A 20,255-nucleotide genomic window follows, 5' to 3' on the forward strand; every position below is an offset into this window, starting at 1 on the left:
TTTGATGTTCATGAATAAATATGATGTAATAAATAAGAAATAAAACATAACTATTTACTTTTAATACATAGTTTATAAAAACTTAATAATAATTTATATATTTTTTAGAATTGAATTATTTCTTTTTTTTGTGGTTATTTCTTTAGTATTTTTTTATATATAAAATATAATTATTAATTTAATATTAAAATATATATTTAAATTTTAAATGTATTTAAACTAAATGATAAATTGTTTAAATAAAAAATATTAATAATAATCAATGAAATAATTTATAAATTGTAACACTTATCAGTTATACATATTACAAACACTATTGTAAAATATAATTAAAAAATAATATTGTTTAATTCATTTTTATAAAAGTAAAATTTTAGTAAATTTTAACTACTTTTATTAAAAAAACAAAGTTTAAAAAAAATTAGAAATTCAAATATAAAGATATAACATATTGAAATTATATTAAAACAAGTTATATCAAATAGTCAAAAATAAACATCAATGTAAAACTAATAATAAATATATTTAAAATAAAAAATTTTTAATAGATTGTGATAATTAATATTGATTAGACATGTTGTATGAGGTGGAAGATAAAATGATTGAAAAAATAAAATCTTATCAACTTGTCACAAATGTGAAAAAGATAAAATTTTAATTAATACATTCATTAATGGGAGATGAAGTTGTTAGAAAATATTTGTATTTTTTGTTGAAAGAAATTAATTTTCTCCCCCACTAAAAATAGCATGGACCAATAGAATGGATGGAAAATGTGATTTATAAAATAATGAAAAATTAGAAAAAGATATTAGCATTTGAAATCTCATATAATCTTTTAAATACTTTGATTTGATTGATTTGTGTTAATGTCATATTTGCATTGACATGAATGCATAAATATTCTACCTTGACAGGAACTAATAATTAAAGTCATTTTTTGTAGTTTAAATATGTAAAAATTTCCATCATGAATGTTTTAGGTCATATTATAAGACTTACTATTAAAATAATAAAAATAGTAATTAGAAAGCATATGAATAATATAACATAATAAATGATCATCCATCCTCATATAAATATAAATCAGATGACATAATAAAAGATGTTCCATACTATTAAAAGAAAAATTGATGATAAAAAATAAGAGATAAAAGACAACTCTCAACACTTTATCTTTTAAATGGTAAACCTTTTACTTAAATAAGAATCAACATGCCAATCAAATAGGTAACCGTGCTTTCATTGTTTCTTTAGTATATACGCTTCACCGTCTCGTTGAAGAAAGGTCAAATTTTGCCCTTATAATAGATAAATATTTAATTATAAAGTTAAAAAATTAAAATATTTTTTTAAATAATAGAGAAAAAAGTTATGGAATTAATTAATTAAATAATAATAATTATATAAATTAAAGTATTTACTTACTTAAGTGAGGATAATATTATAATTTGAATTAACAAAAGCAAGATTCAATTTTACACTTCAAAATTGAACTAGATGAGGAATAAGTATTATAGAAGTTGAATGAAGATTCTTGAGATGAGAAATATCAAGTTCAATCTAGATTTAGACACTTGCGAGCTCTAATGTAAAATTACATTATTTATATATATTAATAAATAAATAAATAAATAAATAAATAAATAAATAAAGTACAACATATTACATTTTCACCAAAACAAACAAACAAACAAATTAGACTAAAGTTTGTTAGTTGATCATGATTAAGAATAATCCTAAAATAATTTGTGGTTCACATTTCTTGAATTTAGAAATTATATTTGAATGCATATTCTATTGTCTGATTAGATATTGCTTGGAGAGGAAATATAGTAGAATATTTTTGTGAAAATGAATGTTAGCATCTTGTGAGTTGAGTAGATAACTCTTGAATATGAAGAATAGAATATTTTTTAGGAAAATGAATATTAGCACATTGTGAATTTTATATCTAACATTTTATAATAATCCAAGCTTGTCATAAAAGAATGACCATGACCATTCTATACCAACTCATTAAACAATAAAATTATATTATATTTAATATAATTTACTTTACATTTCCTTTAGCTTTGTAACCCTTTCTTATCTATTAAGTTTTATATTTTATTAATATCTAATATCTTTACTTTTCAAAATAAATTAATATATTATTCATACTCAAATTGATATTTAGTAATTAAAGTAATCTTTTCTAATTTAAAATCTTCAATATTTTGGATCATACAACATAATCTATTGTTAAAACAAAAATAATAGTTAGAAAGCAAAAGTCAAATACCCTATCTCTAATTGTGATGATGAATAGTATGACCCAATAAAGGATCTTCCATCCTCATATAAATCATATGATATAATAAAAGATTTTCCATGCTATTAAAAAAAATTGATGATAAAAAATCAGAGATAAAAGACAAACTCTCAACACTTTATCTATTCAATAGTAAACCTTTTACTTACATCAGAATCAACATGCCAATCAAACAGGTAACCGTGCTTTCATCTGTTTCTCTAGTATATATACTTAACCCTCTCGTTGAAGCAAAGGTTAAATTGTACCAGAGAATCTCTTTTCCTTGCTTTCCTTACGACCGAGACTGGATGATATACGTCCTCAACACTCGTCCTCCATTGACCGTTTCTCTTTGTCAAGCGAGGTCATTACTGGCGCCAATATCTTATACCTTGTCTCCCACGGAAGAAGGGTCAACAACATATATTTTGGAAACCCAAATTGCACGTCGCCATATTACATCATAAATCGGTCCCTCAAACTGCTGGACCCACCTGTTTCCTTTTGTTCTCCTTCTTGATTTCACCATTAAAAACAAAAGTTTCCTAAGATTCAAAGCTGATGGCCCCTGCGACGTGGAAATATAGTTTCCTCCGCTGCAACGCCGAAATTCACTGGGAGGGAGAAGAATGGCCAGCAGGAATACTAGCAATGCAAACCATGCCAGCAGTTCTCAACATTCAAATCATGCCAGCAGTTCACGACCTGTTATTTCGCTCGCTACGGGTTCTCCTCCCAGAGTATTAAAAAACAAACCAAAATGTATGTATGAATTATCATTTTCTCCTTTATTTCTTTAAGTTGATGTGAACCAAGCTTCAAATGTTTTCAGTTTATGCTTGTTTTGAGATTAGTTTGAAACAAGTATGTGGAGTTAATATGCGATTTGGTTGTTGCAAAGAGCCTTAAAAGAAAACAGATCAAAATGTCACAGGTTTTGTTCATTTGTTTAGTTTCATGAAGTCAATTTAGGGAAAATTTACGCTGGATATAGTCAACTATACCCTTTTATATGGGTTCTAAGTTGTCATGATTTAAATTTCGACTAAGTCGTTCTTATCTGTTTGAAAATCGCACAGATTCTCGAGTCGTTTAGGTTTCTAAGTTGATATTGAGTTAGGATTTGCCGAAATCGCAAGTAATGGTGGTTTCTTTTACAGAATGTGAAAGGGTGAGAACAGAGTAAAGTAAATTTGGTTGATTATTGTTATTTTCCAAATACTAAATTATGCAATATTGGTTAAGAAAACAGATATTCAATCAAGATTATTGGAAGAACACTTTCTGCTTGCACTGCAATTGGTTGAGCTGATTACTTAGTGACTAAGGATCGACCATTTTTAAGGAGTAATTAAATCAGGTTGAATTAGGTTATAGTTTGTTGAAGTTTCATAGAGGAATTAGCTACTCATTTTCTTTGACATGTATTCGATGGGATCCTGTCTCTTCATGAAAATTCACGACAAATGTTACATTTTAACGAAGTTTTTTAACCCGAGTTTGTGAAATGCGTTGCACTGACATTTCCTGTTGCTGGTGATGTGAATATACCGCATATTATATTTTTGAAATGGGATACTATCTGCATATGTTTTTGAAGCTTTAATCAATAAAGGATTTAGGAGGAATTCACTGGAATACATGTTAACAGACTTATTAAATGATATCTGTGTGAGTCTCCAAAGGCCGAATTCCCTTTAACAATGACTCAGTTGATCCCACATTGCTCTTCTACTTGAAGTCACAAGATGCGTGCTTGAGTCTCCACTTACTTGTTTGTGGTCAATTGTTTCATGGAAGCTGCTCAAGCAAGAAACTGAAGGAATCTTTGATGACACAGCCTATTTCAGAAGTTCCAGGATTGCCTTTTGAAGTCCCATCGAAATTCAATTCGAAAAAATACAGCTAGTGAGTTTCCAAGCCAAGTCTCCTAATGACTGGGATTATTCGCCGTTATGCTTAGCCTGATAATGGGATTGTGCTTCAGCAACTTCCATTCTTTTATTGAAGTTTTATTCCAAGCTGTCAATTCCATTTGGAGGGTTTGAGAGGAAACCAATAGAGAAATAACTTCAGTCTGGTTTAACTTTCTTTCACTGCTCTAAATCTGTCCCCTATTTTGCTAAAGCCATATATTGCAAATGAGAAAGAAAGGGGCTACCTTGTGATTAGATCCAAAGACTGCTTTAGGCCCTGTAAGGCTAAGATGAATGGGTATGATGCAGATAAATTCGGCAAGTCCAAGACCAGTTAAAATTTCTAGATAACTAATTCTAATAGTTGACAACAAGAAGGAATTAAAGGAGTAAGTAATTTTCTGGATTTTCCTGCTATAAGTGTAGGTACCATTGAGAAAGCATTATAATCCCTCACTTACGAAGTTTATCCTGGGTTAACATCTGGTTTTCAAGGGTGAGCCAAGCAAAGGCACTACAGAGGAAAACTTTTCTCTAGCAACAATCTTAATGCCACTGAAGATTAAGATTTGTTTAGATGCCATAAGATAACCAAATTTGGCTTAGTAATACCCGGTTGTTGCTCCTGACCACCTATTCAAATCTTCCTCTTGCCTTCAAGAATTCTTTCTTTTTATCAAGCAATTGTTAAAAACCTTTTCTGATTTAGGGAGATAGGATTCTTTTTCCCCCCAATGTCATCAAGTATTGCTTTGAACGTCTTAGGCTCTCAGTAATCATAAACTTTTGTGCCCCAGATAATGGAAAGAATAACTTTTTCTCATTTTAATTTTGGGAAGTATTTTATAGTTCCATGCATGGTCCAAAAGGCATCTCAAAATTCAGTTTCCTGCCATCTCTGTTTTCCTAAAAAATGTACTTTGTGGTGGTTGACCTGCATATCTACATGCAATTCCAAACGCGAGAAACTTTTGGAGGATTAGACTAAGTTGCCAATTTGGAATTCGGTACAGGTTTTTGTGAATGGGTGCCGTAATTTTGGGAAAGTCCAAACAAAACTCACATAAAAATAATAAATATATAGAAATTTGCAGCCTAAAAACTAGTATAAGTTCACATATCTTACGTACACTAAACAAAAATTCCTCGAATATTACCAATAAAATTTACTAATTTTGTATCTATTTGTCAACGTGAATGTAGTGAGAGATACTCATTATCAAATATAAAAATAATATAATGACTAAGAGGGCTCTGGCATTCACTTTGCTCTGGCTTAGTTTAGAAATGGTTTTAGGTGGACCTATCATGTTTCTTCCTTCAAACCCTAATGTGCCTGTATAATATCATTGATATTATATTATGTGATGCGATCTTGTCTAACCCTTGTAATTGGAAGTGTATGTATGTTTCTTATGTTGTGATTGCATGATTCAAATCCAAGGAAACATTAAAAAGTTTACACAAAATACTATAGTTTATAGGGGGTGCTATACTTGATTCTTGTAGTAAAAAAAAATGCCAATTGACCTAAGGTTGGACTTAAGCTATGTGTAGATAAAATTTACTCAAACATCCACCATTAAGTGCAACTTAGGGACTACACTTATTATGCAATATGAGCAAGATGCAAGATGGGTCCTAGGAATTAGGTCATTTTGGGTTCCCATGTACAATGCAAATGTGTGGAAAAAGGTAATGAAATCTCTCATAAATGGGGAAAAGGAGAAAAATCCTCTCCAAAAGAGAGAAAGAAACAAGATGCATGGATGGAGAACTCAATCACACCCTCCAAGGACTACATACATCATATATATACAATTAGATTCCCCTCCCATAGGAAGGAAGAGAGGAGACAACATAGCCCTCCCCCGGCAATGAAGAAGTTCCAATGTCGATGAAGGATGCTTGGAAACAAATGCTTACAAATAACACATCTCTGCTTAGGAAGAAACAAGTCAATTGAGCAACGAAAATATCATGCCATGTTTAACTGAAAGGAGGAAGGATGTTTTCAATAGGAATCTCCAAGCCCAAATAAGTCTTCACATGCTCATGATTAACCTCAACCAAGGTATGTGGCAAAGAAAGTGAAAGAGAAGACTCATCAATATCAATTTCCAAAGATGAACTAGTAATAGCTCTCAAACTATCATCAAAGAGGAGATGATTCCCCACAAATATGTTTCCCAAATTTGCAAGATGTGAGTTCACAAATAAGTCTGAAATTCCTACCAAATACTGTTAGAAATAATAGTACACTAAGATAATTGAGAGGGGGGGCGGTGAATTAGTTATCCAACTAAAACATTTATCAACTTTAATTAATCCAAATCATGTAACCAAAGTAAACAACAACCATGACAAGATGCACATAATTACACCAAATTTGTTTACTACGGAAATCCTTGATCAGAGGGAAAACCCCAGTGGGAATGATGCCTACAAAGATATATATATATATTCCTTCTTAGAGGATGGACCTTGTTAGGAGTCTATAAACACATTCAGTACATAAGAGTCCTTGTTAAGAGACTTTGAATCCTCATTAGAAGATTCCAACCTTGTTAGGATTTGTAGAAGGCAGAAGGACCCACTATTCAAACAACTTCTAGGGCAAGACCGTTGAACTTCACTGTCCAACTGATCTCTCAACCATTCCTTGCAGAATAATTGTACGTATTGTGCTTTATCCTCTTTCCTCCATCCTGTTAACCAGACCAATCATTGTCAAACCTTGTAGACTAGGTCACGAACCTCGGGTCCAAATATCAAACCTCGGATCTCACAATAAAACCTTGGCAATGAAGTTTTCTTCAACTTTGCTCTGCTCTAATTATCTTCGCATATCAACCTGATTACTCAGGGTTCATATCTTTTCTCCTCTTTTCACTCTGCTTCACTTACTTGTATAACAAAGGAAAATTTCCTTCCTTTATACTGAGTCCATAAAACAATTCCCTTGAGTCGGCTATTCACCACCTCAATTAATTATTATAGGACCTTATTAAGAACACGTTTTACTTAGCGATAACATCAATTTGTTGCCTTGTAACTTGAATAACTTTCCACACGTGTAATATTATGACGAGCGAGCTTAGCCACATCATCTCTAGAATGTGTTCTACATATCTTTAACCTCACTTCTCAAAATAACAACTCTGCTAGGAGATATAAAATTTTTACTAGAACATGCTTCTATAAGCTCAATCTCCGAATAGTCTTCACCAAAACTTGCATAACTTCTTCCAGATTTAATATCTTTGCACCCGAGGTTAGCTACATATACTAGACACTTAGTAGTATCTCCCATTAACCTCGCCAGGGAAAAATATTCATTGATTTGTCCGTACCAACTTAATCCTTACTGCTGTTCTCCTATTAGATATCACAAAAAAATGCTATGTTGACATCAATGACAAACACAATCATGAATCTAACATATCATCATGATAATGATCTAATCATATCATTAGTATTCATGCTTCCAACAATCTCCCCCTTCGGCATTGATGACAACATAGATGAAAAACATCTAGTTCCAAGAATACTAGCTATTAAAGATTGTTACCCTTTCTTTTGAAATCCTTTTCATCAATGAATCTTGGCTTCTGTGTTTCCTCAACCTTATCAATTGTTCACATGCTTCTCCCCCATTGATATACCTCAATGTGCTCTGTAACTTCTCCCATGTATCAAAATATTTTCCATGCTGTAATCTCTCCCCCATTCACATCAATGACAAAGGTTTCAGCAACCATCTATCATTGCATCCTATCAATCTCTGCAACAACTGTCTCTGATTTGCTTAGGTGTCCAAAGATACTATTCAAAAAAACATCTATCAAGAGTCTTAAATGACTCTATCCATCAAAGATACTCCCCCATATAGGAAACATCAGCATTCAGTGCAGACAAACAATAGTGCTTTGTACCATTGGACTAATGCTTTCTTGCATCATCTACTCTGATGTAGGTAGGGGCATAACCCCTAGCATACCTTGCAAATACTCAAAAGTGTCTTTGGGAAGAGGCTTAGTGAAAATTTCTGCAATCTACTCCTTGCTATTTACATACTCCAATCTGATTTCCTTTTCTGCAACTTTCTCTCTCAACATGTGATATTTGATAGAAATGTGCTTAGTCTTAGAATGCAACACTAGATTCTTAGACATATTCACTGTGTTTGTGTTATCACAATGTATCACAATAGGTTCACTGAATTCTATCCTTATATCCTTCAACATCTGCTTCATCCAAACAACTTGATTACAATTGTTTGTTGCTGCAACATATTCTACCTTTGCTGTACTCTGTGAGATACAATCTTGCTTTTTGCTTAACCAAGAAACCAATCTTCCTCCAAGAAAGAATGCTCCACCACTGGTGCTCATTCTGTCATCCACACCGCCTGCCCATTCAACATCAGTATAAGCATATAAAGTGAAATCATTAGATTTGTCATACCATAATCCGAACTCTGATGTTCCGTTCAAATATCTAAATATCCTCTTAATTGCTGCATAATGTGCTTCTCTAGGGTCAACTTGAAATCTTGCAATAATTCCAATTGCATTTGCTATATCTGGCCTTGTCTGAGTCAGATATTGCAATCTTCCAATCATAGATCTGTACTTCTTCTGCTTAACAGTAGGTGTCTCATCCTTTGTAGATAACTTGTGTCCAGTTATCATAGGTGTTCCAATTGGTTTACATGTTTCCAAATCAAATCTTTTCAATAGATCTTTCAAATAATTAATCTAAGAAATAAAGATTCCTTCTTTATCATACACAATCTGCAATCCTAGGAAGTATTTCATTTCCCTTATCATGCTCATTTCAAATTCCTTCTTTATTTCTTTTGCAAACTTGTCACTTTCACTATCATCTCCTCCAAATATGATATCATCAACAAATATAACCAAAACCAACAATCCATCACCTATTTCTTTCAAGTATAGATTACTGTTTGCCATACCTATGCTAAATCCACATCTTGTCAAATGCTTGTCCAACCTTGCATACCAGGTTCTAGGTGCTTGTTTTAATCCATACAATGCTCTCTTCAATCTGCATACTATGCCCTTGTCATCTGTTAAAGAAAAACCTTTAGGCTGTTCTATGTATAGCTCTTCTTCAAGTTCTCTATTTAGAAATGCTGACTTGACATCCATTTGATACACTTTGAATTTCTTATGTGCTGCATAGGCTAAGAATAACCTTACTGCTTCAATTCTTACCACAGGAGCATAGGTTTCTTCATAGTCTACTCCTTCTTGTTGTGAGTGACCCTTACATACCAATATCGCTTTGTTCCTTACAACTTCACCTTGTTCATTCATCTTGTTCCTAAATAACCATTTTGTTCCTATCACATTTTTGTCTGCTGGTCTAGAGACCAGTTCCCATGTCTCATTCTTCACTATTTGATTTAATTCTTCTTTCATAGCTTGCTTCCAATACTCATCTTTGTTATGCCTCATCTGTGTTCTTTGGTTCTGCTTGAGATATCAAACATAGTTCTTCATTGATTCTATTGCTTATCATCACACCTTTATCTTTGCTGCCGATGATTTGCTCCAGCGTAGGATTCTTTGTCATAGTCTTACCAGAAGTAGGAGTTGTTATCTCAACTCTTAACTCTGTTGTAGGTTCCGAACTTTGTTCTTGTCTTAGCTCACCTTCATTCTGCAAATTATTGTTAGTCTCAAAGAATACTTCATCATTCTTTGGTTTAGTAATAACAACATTCTATCATCATAATTGTAGTCAACTATTCTTTCTTGTATCTTGAATTTCTCATCAACTCTTACACTTGCACTTTCAACAAACTTGTTCATATTACTAGTCATATGATGTGAACAACCATTGTCAATTATCCAATCGGATTTCTTTTCAACCTGTGATATCAAAGCCATTTTCTCTAGGCTTTCTTTATTAATAGCCACAAATCCTATTTCATCATCACTGGCACTTATTGCTTGTTCATCAAATTCATCCTCTTCATTGGCATGCAAACAGTCTCTATCTCTTCTAGTTTTGAACTTTCCTTTATATTTTTTCTCTCTTTTAGGACACTTAGATGCATAATGACCAAACTCATTACAAGTTCAACATTTAAAGATTTTCTTACCATCTTTTTCTCCTCGCAAGGAGGGCTACTCCTATCTTTCTATCCTCCTCAGATTTGCTACTGCTAGCAAAATCTCCTTTAGCACTTGTGCTCCTTGACAAATTAGGTCGAATGTTTAGGGCACTGAAAGCTGTCTTCGTTCTAGACAATTCGGAGAATTGTCTAAGTTCATTCTCAACTGCTTCAAGTCTCTCAAGTAATGTTTGCTTGTTGAAATATTTGGCACAAGGGATTAAGAACTATATCATTTGAGTTTCTTGCTTAAATGGTGGTGTTAAACTCTTCAATATCTTCCAGATCACTTCATCATCTTCCTTGGTTCCTCCTTGAGATCTAATACTTGCAACGATTTCTGATATTCTTTCTACGTATGTTCTTATAGATTCATCTTCCATCATTTTATCGTCTTGAAATGCAGAAATCCAGTTTTGTAGCCTCATTTTTTTAGAATGTACATCACCTTCAAAGCTATTTTCCAAAGCTTTCCAAATCTTATGAGAAGTATCAAGTGTTTTTACCTGGTTGTACTCTGCTTTAGGAAGTGCAGACAATAGTGCTTCTCTAGCTCTCATGTTGCACATGAAAAGTTCTCTTGGTTCCTCAGTACAAGTTTCTAGCTCATTTTCAGCAATAATTGTCTTTTCTGATTTTGTCAAGATCTAATATCCTGGCCCCATACACAAGAAATGTGTCTTCATCTTTTCCTTCCATTTGTTATAATTTGTTTCATCAAACTTCAGACTATCCTTTCTGAATATGCTAGCCATGGATCTCCCAAAGTTCTTAAACTTTATCTTCAAGGACCTGCCGCTCTGATACCAATTGTTAGAAATAATAGTCCACCAAGATAATTGAGAGGGCGGGGAGGTGAATCAGTTATCCAACTAAAACATTTATCAACCTTAATTAATCTTAACCATGTAACCAAAGTAAACAACAACCATAACAAGATGCACATAATTACACCAGCTTTGTTAACTAGGGAAACCCTTAATCAGAGGGAAAACCCCGGTGGGAATGATGCCGACATAGATATACTGATATATATATTCCTTGTTAGAGGATGGACCTTGTTAGGAGTCTATAAACACATTCAATACATAAGAGTCTCTATTAGGAGACTTTGAATCCTTGTTAGAAGATTCCAACCCTATTAAGAGTTGTCCCAACCTTGTTAAGAGTTGTAGAAGGCAGAAGGACCCACTGTCCAAACAGCTTCTGGGGCAAGACCACTGAACTTCACTGTCCAACTAATCTCCCAACTATTCCTTGCAGAATAATTGTATGTACTCTGCTTTATCCTCTTTCCTTTGTCCTATCAACCAGACCAATCACTGTCAAACCTTGTAGACCAGATCACGAACCTTGGATCTCACAATAAAACCTCGGCAATGAAGTTTTCTCCAACTTCACTCTGCTCTGCTTATCTTCGCATATCAACCTGATAACTCAACGTTCATATCCTTTCTCCTTTTTTCGCTCTACTTCACTTACTTGTATAACAAAGGAAAATTTCCTTCCTTTATACCAAGTCCATAAAACAATTCCCTTGAGTCAGCTATTGCACCTTCTCAATTAATTATTATAGGACCTCATTAAGAACACATTTTACTTAGTGATAATATCAATCTATCACCTTGTAACTTGAATAACTTTCTGCACGTGCAATATTATGACTAGCGAGCTTAGCCGTGTCATCTCCAGAGTGTCTTCTACACACCTTTAACCTCACTTCTCAAAATAACAACTCTGCTAAGAGATATAACAAGCTTACTAGAACATGCTTCTGTAAACTCAATCACTGAACAATCTTCACCAAAACTTGCAAAAAACTTCTTCTAGACTTAATATTTCTTTGCACCTGAGGTTAGCTACATATACTAGACACTTAGTAGTATCTCCTATTCACCTCGCTAGTGAAAAATACTCAACAATCTGTCCATACTAGCTAAATCTTTATTGTTGTTCTCCTATCAGATACCACAAAAAACTGCTATGTCAACATCAATGACAAACGCAGTCATAAATGTAACATATCATCATGATAATGATCTAATCATGTTTCTACAATACTCCCCCATAGGAATATCATCAGCATTCGTGCTTCCAACAAATACTTATCCCACATAGAAAGATCTGGAACACTATGATCAACCTGATGAATAGAAGTAATATCTAACTTTGAAGAAGCAGGGGGTGATGGAGGAGGAAGCCCAACACTACTCTCAAGAACTCCAAGGTCCAAATGACCAAACTTCTCCTCACAAACATAATTTACCGTTGGTGGAAGTGTATTGACATCATCTAAAGGAACTCCATTGTCAAGAACAAATTGAGAGAGAATAAAATTGAGATGCATGATCAACCACACCTATAAAAATAGGCTCTTTAGTCTCCACATCTCTAATGAAGACATGGCACCACTATCTTACCTTGTGCACCATGGTAATTTTATAAATTAAAAGGAGATTAGTGGTCAAGAAGAGTACACAAAGCACGTCATTGAATGATCCTTTACCCATATAAATAGAGCCTTTCCTACTAACCTTAATATATTTATTGTTATCTATCAAAGTGCTCGGTGAGCTACAAAGGTCACAAGTAGAAAACATGTCCAGACGATGCCATATTATGTGATGCACCAGAATCAAGAAACCATCTATCTTTCTCAGGAATAATAGAAGCCAAGAGTATATTACCTTTCCTTAAATATGTAGTACCTGACTTTGTAGATGGAGATGAAGAAGCTGATGATTGAGAAGCTAAGGAAGAATATAGATACAGAAATGGGGCCATAAGATATTGTTCTTTTGAGGAGGAAGACAAGAGAGATCATCAATCTTCATACTATAACACTTATCCTCATTATGCCCTTTGTTTTGTCATGTACACATTTGATCTTCTTGTTTTTGGATGATTCCTCTTGAGAAGAAGTCTTTGATTTAGGAGTAGGCTATCAAAGAGAATTTTCTTTTTCGTTAGAATTAAAATCCTTATCCTTCTTTCCCCTTCCACTAGATGCCTTTGGGCGTGAGTTTCTTGCAACAAGTGCTTGAGACTGTGGATGCATCAATGTGACCATCTATGCCAACTTTTCTTGTTTCCTTGTGAGTCATGCTGCAAAAACATCAAGATAAGGCATTTTCTCTGCTCTTCCCAGAGTATCCATAGTAGTATAAAATGAAGAAACAAATACTTAATAATTAGGACCAAGCTTGAGAGAATAGAAAAAGTAGATTTCTCATCATTTTTTATAACCCCCATTCAGCCAACCATTTACAAAGAGAATTGAGCTTGGTGAAGAAGTCCTAGATATGATCAAAATGTCTAGGATCAAGGTTCATTAGTTCATTCTCCAAATGATACTTCCTCATCTTATCTAGATTACCAAGGAGATCCTCCAAGGTGGTCCAAATATCATTGGAATGTGTACAAGATGCAACATTATATTAAAGATTGGGAGTAATGGACAAACAAAGGGTACGAAGAGCTTCATCTCTTCTATCAAGCCATAATCTCTTTTTTACAACACCTTGTGGGGGTTCAGGTTCATGTCCAAACGTGTTTCAATGCAACTTCAATGTTAGCAAAAATAACTTCATTTGTGATTTCCAGTCGCAATCATTATATGGAGATAGAAGTACAACTTTGGACCAATCTATGATCAAACATGAGAATGGAACAAAAATACTTCACAATGTAGCCAATTAACTCCTTTATGTGTGTCAAAAATAACATGCAACTTCAACTAAAGAAATTGAGTACAAAATAGAAAAATATCTAGAAAATACCTTGACTACCATGAAGTTGGTGAAAAGAGCTTTTTGACGATATGTGATGTGCCAAAAGAGAACTCTGAATGTAGAAGTTGTGGTAGTTTGAAAAAAAGGACTATTTTAGGCACAGGGAAAATCAAGATAATAAGCAGCTCAATCAGGCCAGTAAATAACTCCCAGCAAGAAAGTGGTCCCTTCCAAGGCAATGTCTGATACGTTGGTGGGTACCCTGACCCAAAGAAGCCAGCTCGAGCCTTGATCAAGCAGAATCGAAGTCACCACAAGTGTGAAGCAAAGAAAACAACCCACATGCAAGAGAACAACAAAATAAGGCTTATGAAGCCAAGCTTCACAGCTAAGAGAAAGAAAATTGGGCTGTAAAAGGAGTCTAGAGACCTTCGCTCCTTGAATGTGGGATAGTAGATTTCAATACTAGTTCAATCAATAGAATGTTGTGGACCCATACGGACTTCTCACATAAGTTAATAAAAATCTTTCTTTCAATAAACTTTCACCATGACATGGGTCAATGAAAAACCACAAGCTTCAAGCTAGTGAATAGTTTTACTCTGCAAAACACCCGAGTACAAGCCAATAAATAATATTGGCTGGCAAAAAGAAATTTAATCCTATGATAGATCAGATCTTCAATGTGAATTGAAGTGCTTCATTGTCAATGATGCAAGCATTGGCCAAATAAAAAAAATGTAATGACTGCAGCAAAATAACGAGGCCTATTGAGCCAAATTAAATCACTTGTCAAACCTCTGCAAGCCTACAAACTGCAGTAGTATTTTGATGTACTTCTGGCCAAAATGAAAAACACAAGCCTTACATGAATCTGTTGTTTAAATATCACTAGCTAATGGACTGAGATCCAACACCAACCAAAAAATGAAACTACCCAAACAATAGGGTGACTGAGGCTTTAAGATGCCTACAAACTGGAATGGAATTGCTGGTGCAGAGATTTTAGACATTGACCTCAAAAAGCTCGAGTCACATTTTTTTGTTCAAAACATATACCCATCGACCACACAGCCAAGCAAAAAGTATGCAGCTGGATTGGAGATAGAGATGGCCGATTCAATGTGTTGGATATAAATGAAAAATCCCATTGGAAAAGTAGGGGTTAGTGCCAAAAGTTGATCACATCAACAGAATGCACAAAGGCCTTTGCAAAAATCACCTCATTCTGTGATAAAGCCGCCTACAACTAGTGAGTAAAGCTGCTTGCAAAAAGGTCATGGGCCTCTGCTATAGCCAAAGATAATGAGTTGATTCAAATGATTTCAAACAGACGACAATCTAGAAAACAATGATTAAGTACTTAGGCTGACCATAGATCACAGAGAAATATCGCATCAGCATTTTATTTAGGGTAGAATGCCTCAATTGCAAATCACCCTCCATAGAAGTTGATCTCAAGTGGACATGTGGAATGGGATGCTGGATGTCTGCTCTAATACTATTTTGGAGTGATCAGCTCCACTGCCAGGGCCTGCAATCTGCAAAACAACCTTCATGAAAGAGAGATATTATTTCACCAGAAGATGAGAATTGATATTGTGATGAATTACAAATGTACATAAGCCTGCTTATATAGGCCAGGCGAGAGAGAATAAAGTGCCATGTACCGAAATAAAATGCAAGGTTAGGTAGGAGTAGGTAAACTCAACCATCTGATGGCCATATGGCACAAATAATTATGTAACCTAGGAAATGATAACTGCCAACTAACCAATGGTTGTACTTAAGCTATAAGTAGATATAATTTATTCCAACAGATTTCTCCATCATCCACTTTTCTTTCAGAATATCTTCTTTCCAATTGTTGTTTGGGTAGGGTGCCATAAAAACCCTTTGGGCATGAATTTTAAGTAGACATCCTTCTCCCTGTTATTCACCACCTATTTTCTATTGTTTCCTTTATCGGGAAGATCCCTGCAATCTTTTCAATAATGGCAGTTTCTGTAAGATTAATGATTTTGCATGGAAGGTCCAAATCATCCATATAATGTCAATTGAAAAATCTTGGGATGCCATTCTCTTGTGATCAAATAGCTATCTTTTATGGACAAGAGTTGTTTCCTAAAATTTTGATAGAATATTTGAGTGTGCCTATAATAATCTCCTACCAAATGAGATACAATTTGTTCCTGTTGTCAGTCCAGGATTCTCCCACCTCATATGTGGATTTGACTTAGATCCAAAAGTAGAGTCCTTCAGGCCTTGCTTCTTCCTGGCTGCCTTCGCCTAGGGTTGACTTTATCTTTCAAAAGTATCCAAATTTTTTGCACCTGTTGGCTCCTATTGATTCTACACCATAGTTTTCTATTTTTTTTTTTTTTTTGTGAACCACTTGACAAGACAGAAGCAAATATTTGTGCTTCATTTATAAATTATTCTTTTATTCCATGGTCTGTGGGTTGACTCTTACCCAAAAATTCACTCAGGTGTTGCAGCCAGCCTGTTCCCTTAAACATGTCATGACCTAGCATTATATCAGAATGGGACCCTGTTGGTCTGAATAGCAATGAAATCAACTTCAACAATGAACAATAGCTCAAATATCAAAAATCACTGCAGCCAACAGAAATTGATTTTCATTGCTATTCCTCTTATACTAGTCACTCCTACCATCAATAGACAGTCCATGTTCTGCATGCTAGTGCTACTCTACTTTGGTTGATTTTGTCTTTGTTCTGTGTTCTTTATGAGTTCAGTGTAACCGATCCATACAACTGTATCTTGTTTTTCCATCCTATTTCTGAATTTATACTATGTACTCACTTGAATCCTCTTTAATAGGTCTAGCTACAATTAAGTCTCTTGGATGTGCTGACTGTAATGGATCCAGTCTGCAAACTTATATATTTACAGTGACATCTTTTTTTTTCTGATACCTTGAAACTTAACATTGTCTTATAGCTATAAGTATTTGACCACTTGCAAATCAGGTGCATCTGATGTTTTGTAGTTTTTGTTCTGTCCTTTGTAGCTTATTTCCTTTTTGTTTATAGAATCTCATTTTGATACTTCAAACTTACTTTCTCAAAGGCTCACTCTCTGGTGTGCAGATGATAAGTTCACACAACAAGAACTTCCTGCCTGCAGACCTATTTTGACTCCCCCATGGGTAAGCTTAGGAACCTGGAATGCAGGACTATAGGAGTCTTCAATGTTAATATTGGAAGATGCAGAGCAATTCCACTATTTTAATCTGTGCTTGAAATCTGAAGTGCCTTAATTCTACAGATCATAACAATATTGATGCTGGTTGGTGTTATCTTCATTCCCATTGGAGTTGGTGCTCTCCTTGCTTCTCGGAGTGTATAAACTATAATCCCATGTTTCTGACTCTGAGTTACCTTCTTTAAGCTTGATTTGATGTTCTAGATAATAGAGACTTGCACCATTAAATTGTTTCTGTTAAGCTAATTCTTTGGATTTAGAGGAAACTGAGACTCCTTCTCTATCTTGCAGGTGGTTGAAATTGTGCATAGATATGAGACTGAATGCATTCCAGAGAATTATCAACTCAACAAGCTGGCCTATATTCAAAATGATTCAATTCCCAAATATTGCTCTATAGTCTTAAAGGTGAGTCATTGGCTTACATAGGTGCAGTAGAGATGTAAATGGCAGAATCATTAACTTCTAAATGTTGCGTTAAGCTTTCTATGGTCTTTAGGAAACTAAAATAAACCATGGGAAGATCGTCTTTATTTTTCTTGGACTGACTTTTTAATTTCTGTCTCAAATTTTGAGAATTTAACCCTGGACAACACTTGTGGAGATGTACTGTAATGTCCCCTTTTTGAGGTCACCTTTAATTATGCCCAAAATTCACAAGTTCATCAGAAATAAGAAATATAGCTCATTAAGATACAACTTACCATTTAACAATTTCCTTCCCAACATAAGTTTTGGTTTAGCACTTGCAATAATATTAGACAACATTTGATCTGTGATTCATAAGACCAATTATCCCTAAGATTTTCCTGAAGTGAAACTGGTCTCCTGGTTGAAGGAAAACACCCAAAGTCGGAATGCTTCAAAGAAGTTAGAGTGTCACCTTGGAACCTAGCTAGGCCCATGAGCCATGCCATTATTAAAGATACGTGGTTGTCGATGGATAGGATGAGAGAATGCAAGATTCTTACCATCTGCTCTCTTGGCAAAAACCGTATGCTGCCCTTGCATCTGTATATCCATCTGCAACCTATGTAATTGGAAAGATTATTGTGGTACCTAAAAAGATGGGATTCATTTATATGCTACAAAAAAAGTCTGTAGGGGCATTGAATGCTTTTAATACCTCTTCAACTGCCAATGTCAATTTCAATGCCTCTTCAACCAAAAGCGTCAACCGACTCACACCTACAATTTTTCTATGTTTCTTGCAGCATGATTTTCCTCAACCATATTTTCTTACAATAAAAATCCTATTTTTCATCTATAGGCTCCATTTTTAACCTTTCAACTAAGAAAATATCCTTTTCATAATACAGAGTTTGAAAATGAAATTTGTATTTATCCACCTCCTAGACTGAGAAAAATATTCATAGTTCCTCAAGCCTAAAAGTGGCATCCCCAGATCACCATGTCAACTGAGACATTCACTTGACAACTTTGAAGGCCTTATTTTCATTTCTTGGTTGCAACAAATTCACTAAGATACTCAACTAGTTTTGGCAGCTAATCTTGATGATTTCACAACTTTAACATTAGATCATATCCCTGTAACATGTATATCAGCTGGCTTGCCTATTTTGAAAACCATACCCTATTGTCATTCATCTTTAATACACCATCAAATAGCTCTGACCATTACTATCTAGCCTTTGTCATCTTACATGGCACCACATGGCAACTAATTGTTGGCTTTATCAATCTTGACCACTTATCAACATGGTCCATATTATAGGTACCCTATCCCATAAACTCATACAACTAAGAAATACCTATTGTCATTCTTGTTGAATGCACTGTCAAACAACTTTGACCATTACTACCTAGCCTTCGTCGGCTTACATGGCACCACATGGAAACTAATTGTTGGCTTGACCTATCTTGAACACATATCAAAATGGTCCATATTATAGGTATCCTATCCAATGAACTCCATACAACTAAGCATGTTGCTATTAGTTGTGGGAACTCCCAACATCCCTTTTGAAGCTAACATGGACACCTATCATCTTTTCTTGTTACCACTAGCCATTCATAATGTCCTCATAATGTGTTGCAGAGTTGCGACAAACTACGTCATTGCAAGCTCACAACGCTTTTCTAACTACTGTTTAGGCCTACGAGGTTCTGAGGCCAATGACCTTCAGCATCTGTTTGAGTCTCACAAGTCTGTAGCATGCAAGCCTACTCAATGGCTAACCTTGCGGTGATGTGATAAAGAGTTCCATCATATGCTTCAGCCATGTGTCTGGATGCCATGTGTAATACCCTTGCCACTCTGCAGGTCTAAATTGGGTCCTGCACATCTGGCTGCAAGGCTGCAACCAAAACAATTTCTTTAACAACTTTTATTTCACCACAAGCTTAACAAGAAATTACCTTATCCTCTAACCATTGCGTGGGTACAAGTATTATTTTTTATTCATTTATTCAAGCAGTCTTAGGCACTAACATGCGGTTGTCTATTGCTATTTTGCAAGCCAAATCCTTAATTACCCATTTAGACTATGGTGTTGTGAATGACAATTTTTATGACCTCCAAAAAACTATTCTCTAACTGTTAAACGTTTATGATCTTGACTGTCACGAGGATGCGATAATGCTTTCCATTAAAGTGCCTTACAGACCTTGATGCCGATGTGTGATAACCCTTGCGGGGCTTTGAAAAACACTTTGATGTATGACTTAAAGCATGTGCTTATTATAATGACTTAAAAGGAATGATATTTGTTAGATTCAAGATGACCAAAAATAAACCAATAAAAGGCCATAACCAGAAGATATATTGTGAAATTAAAATGACAGGTCAATTTTAAATGAGGGATGGGAATAATGCGAGGGAAAAACGGCTGAATGAATTCATAAAATTGAAAAACCTAAAATCAAAATACATTTTCAAAGGTGGTATAGCTATAAAAATGATATGCATATTTGGTATT

At 34.5% G+C, this 20,255-nt stretch overlaps 1 protein-coding gene across 1 annotated transcript in view; it reads left to right on the forward strand.

Annotated features, from left to right (window-relative positions):
• The first annotated feature begins 2,830 nt into the window (after positions 1-2,830).
• Positions 2,831-20,255, forward strand: part of LOC149529399 (putative ALA-interacting subunit 2) — a 55,665-nt gene continuing 38,240 nt past the window's right edge. The window contains exons 1-4 of the mRNA XM_089810306.1: positions 2,831-3,058; positions 17,202-17,260; positions 17,380-17,454; positions 17,608-17,724. Coding sequence (XP_089666432.1) covers positions 2,926-3,058; positions 17,202-17,260; positions 17,380-17,454; positions 17,608-17,724 — 384 coding nt within the window. The 5' untranslated portion in view covers positions 2,831-2,925. The remainder of the gene's footprint in view (positions 3,059-17,201; positions 17,261-17,379; positions 17,455-17,607; positions 17,725-20,255) is intronic.

This window comes from Cupressus sempervirens, chromosome 11 (genome assembly GCF_028749045.1).
Source record: "Cupressus sempervirens isolate cs-2001-9-10 chromosome 11, ASM2874904v1, whole genome shotgun sequence".
In the NCBI taxonomy this organism is placed as follows: domain Eukaryota; kingdom Viridiplantae; phylum Streptophyta; class Pinopsida; order Cupressales; family Cupressaceae; genus Cupressus; species Cupressus sempervirens.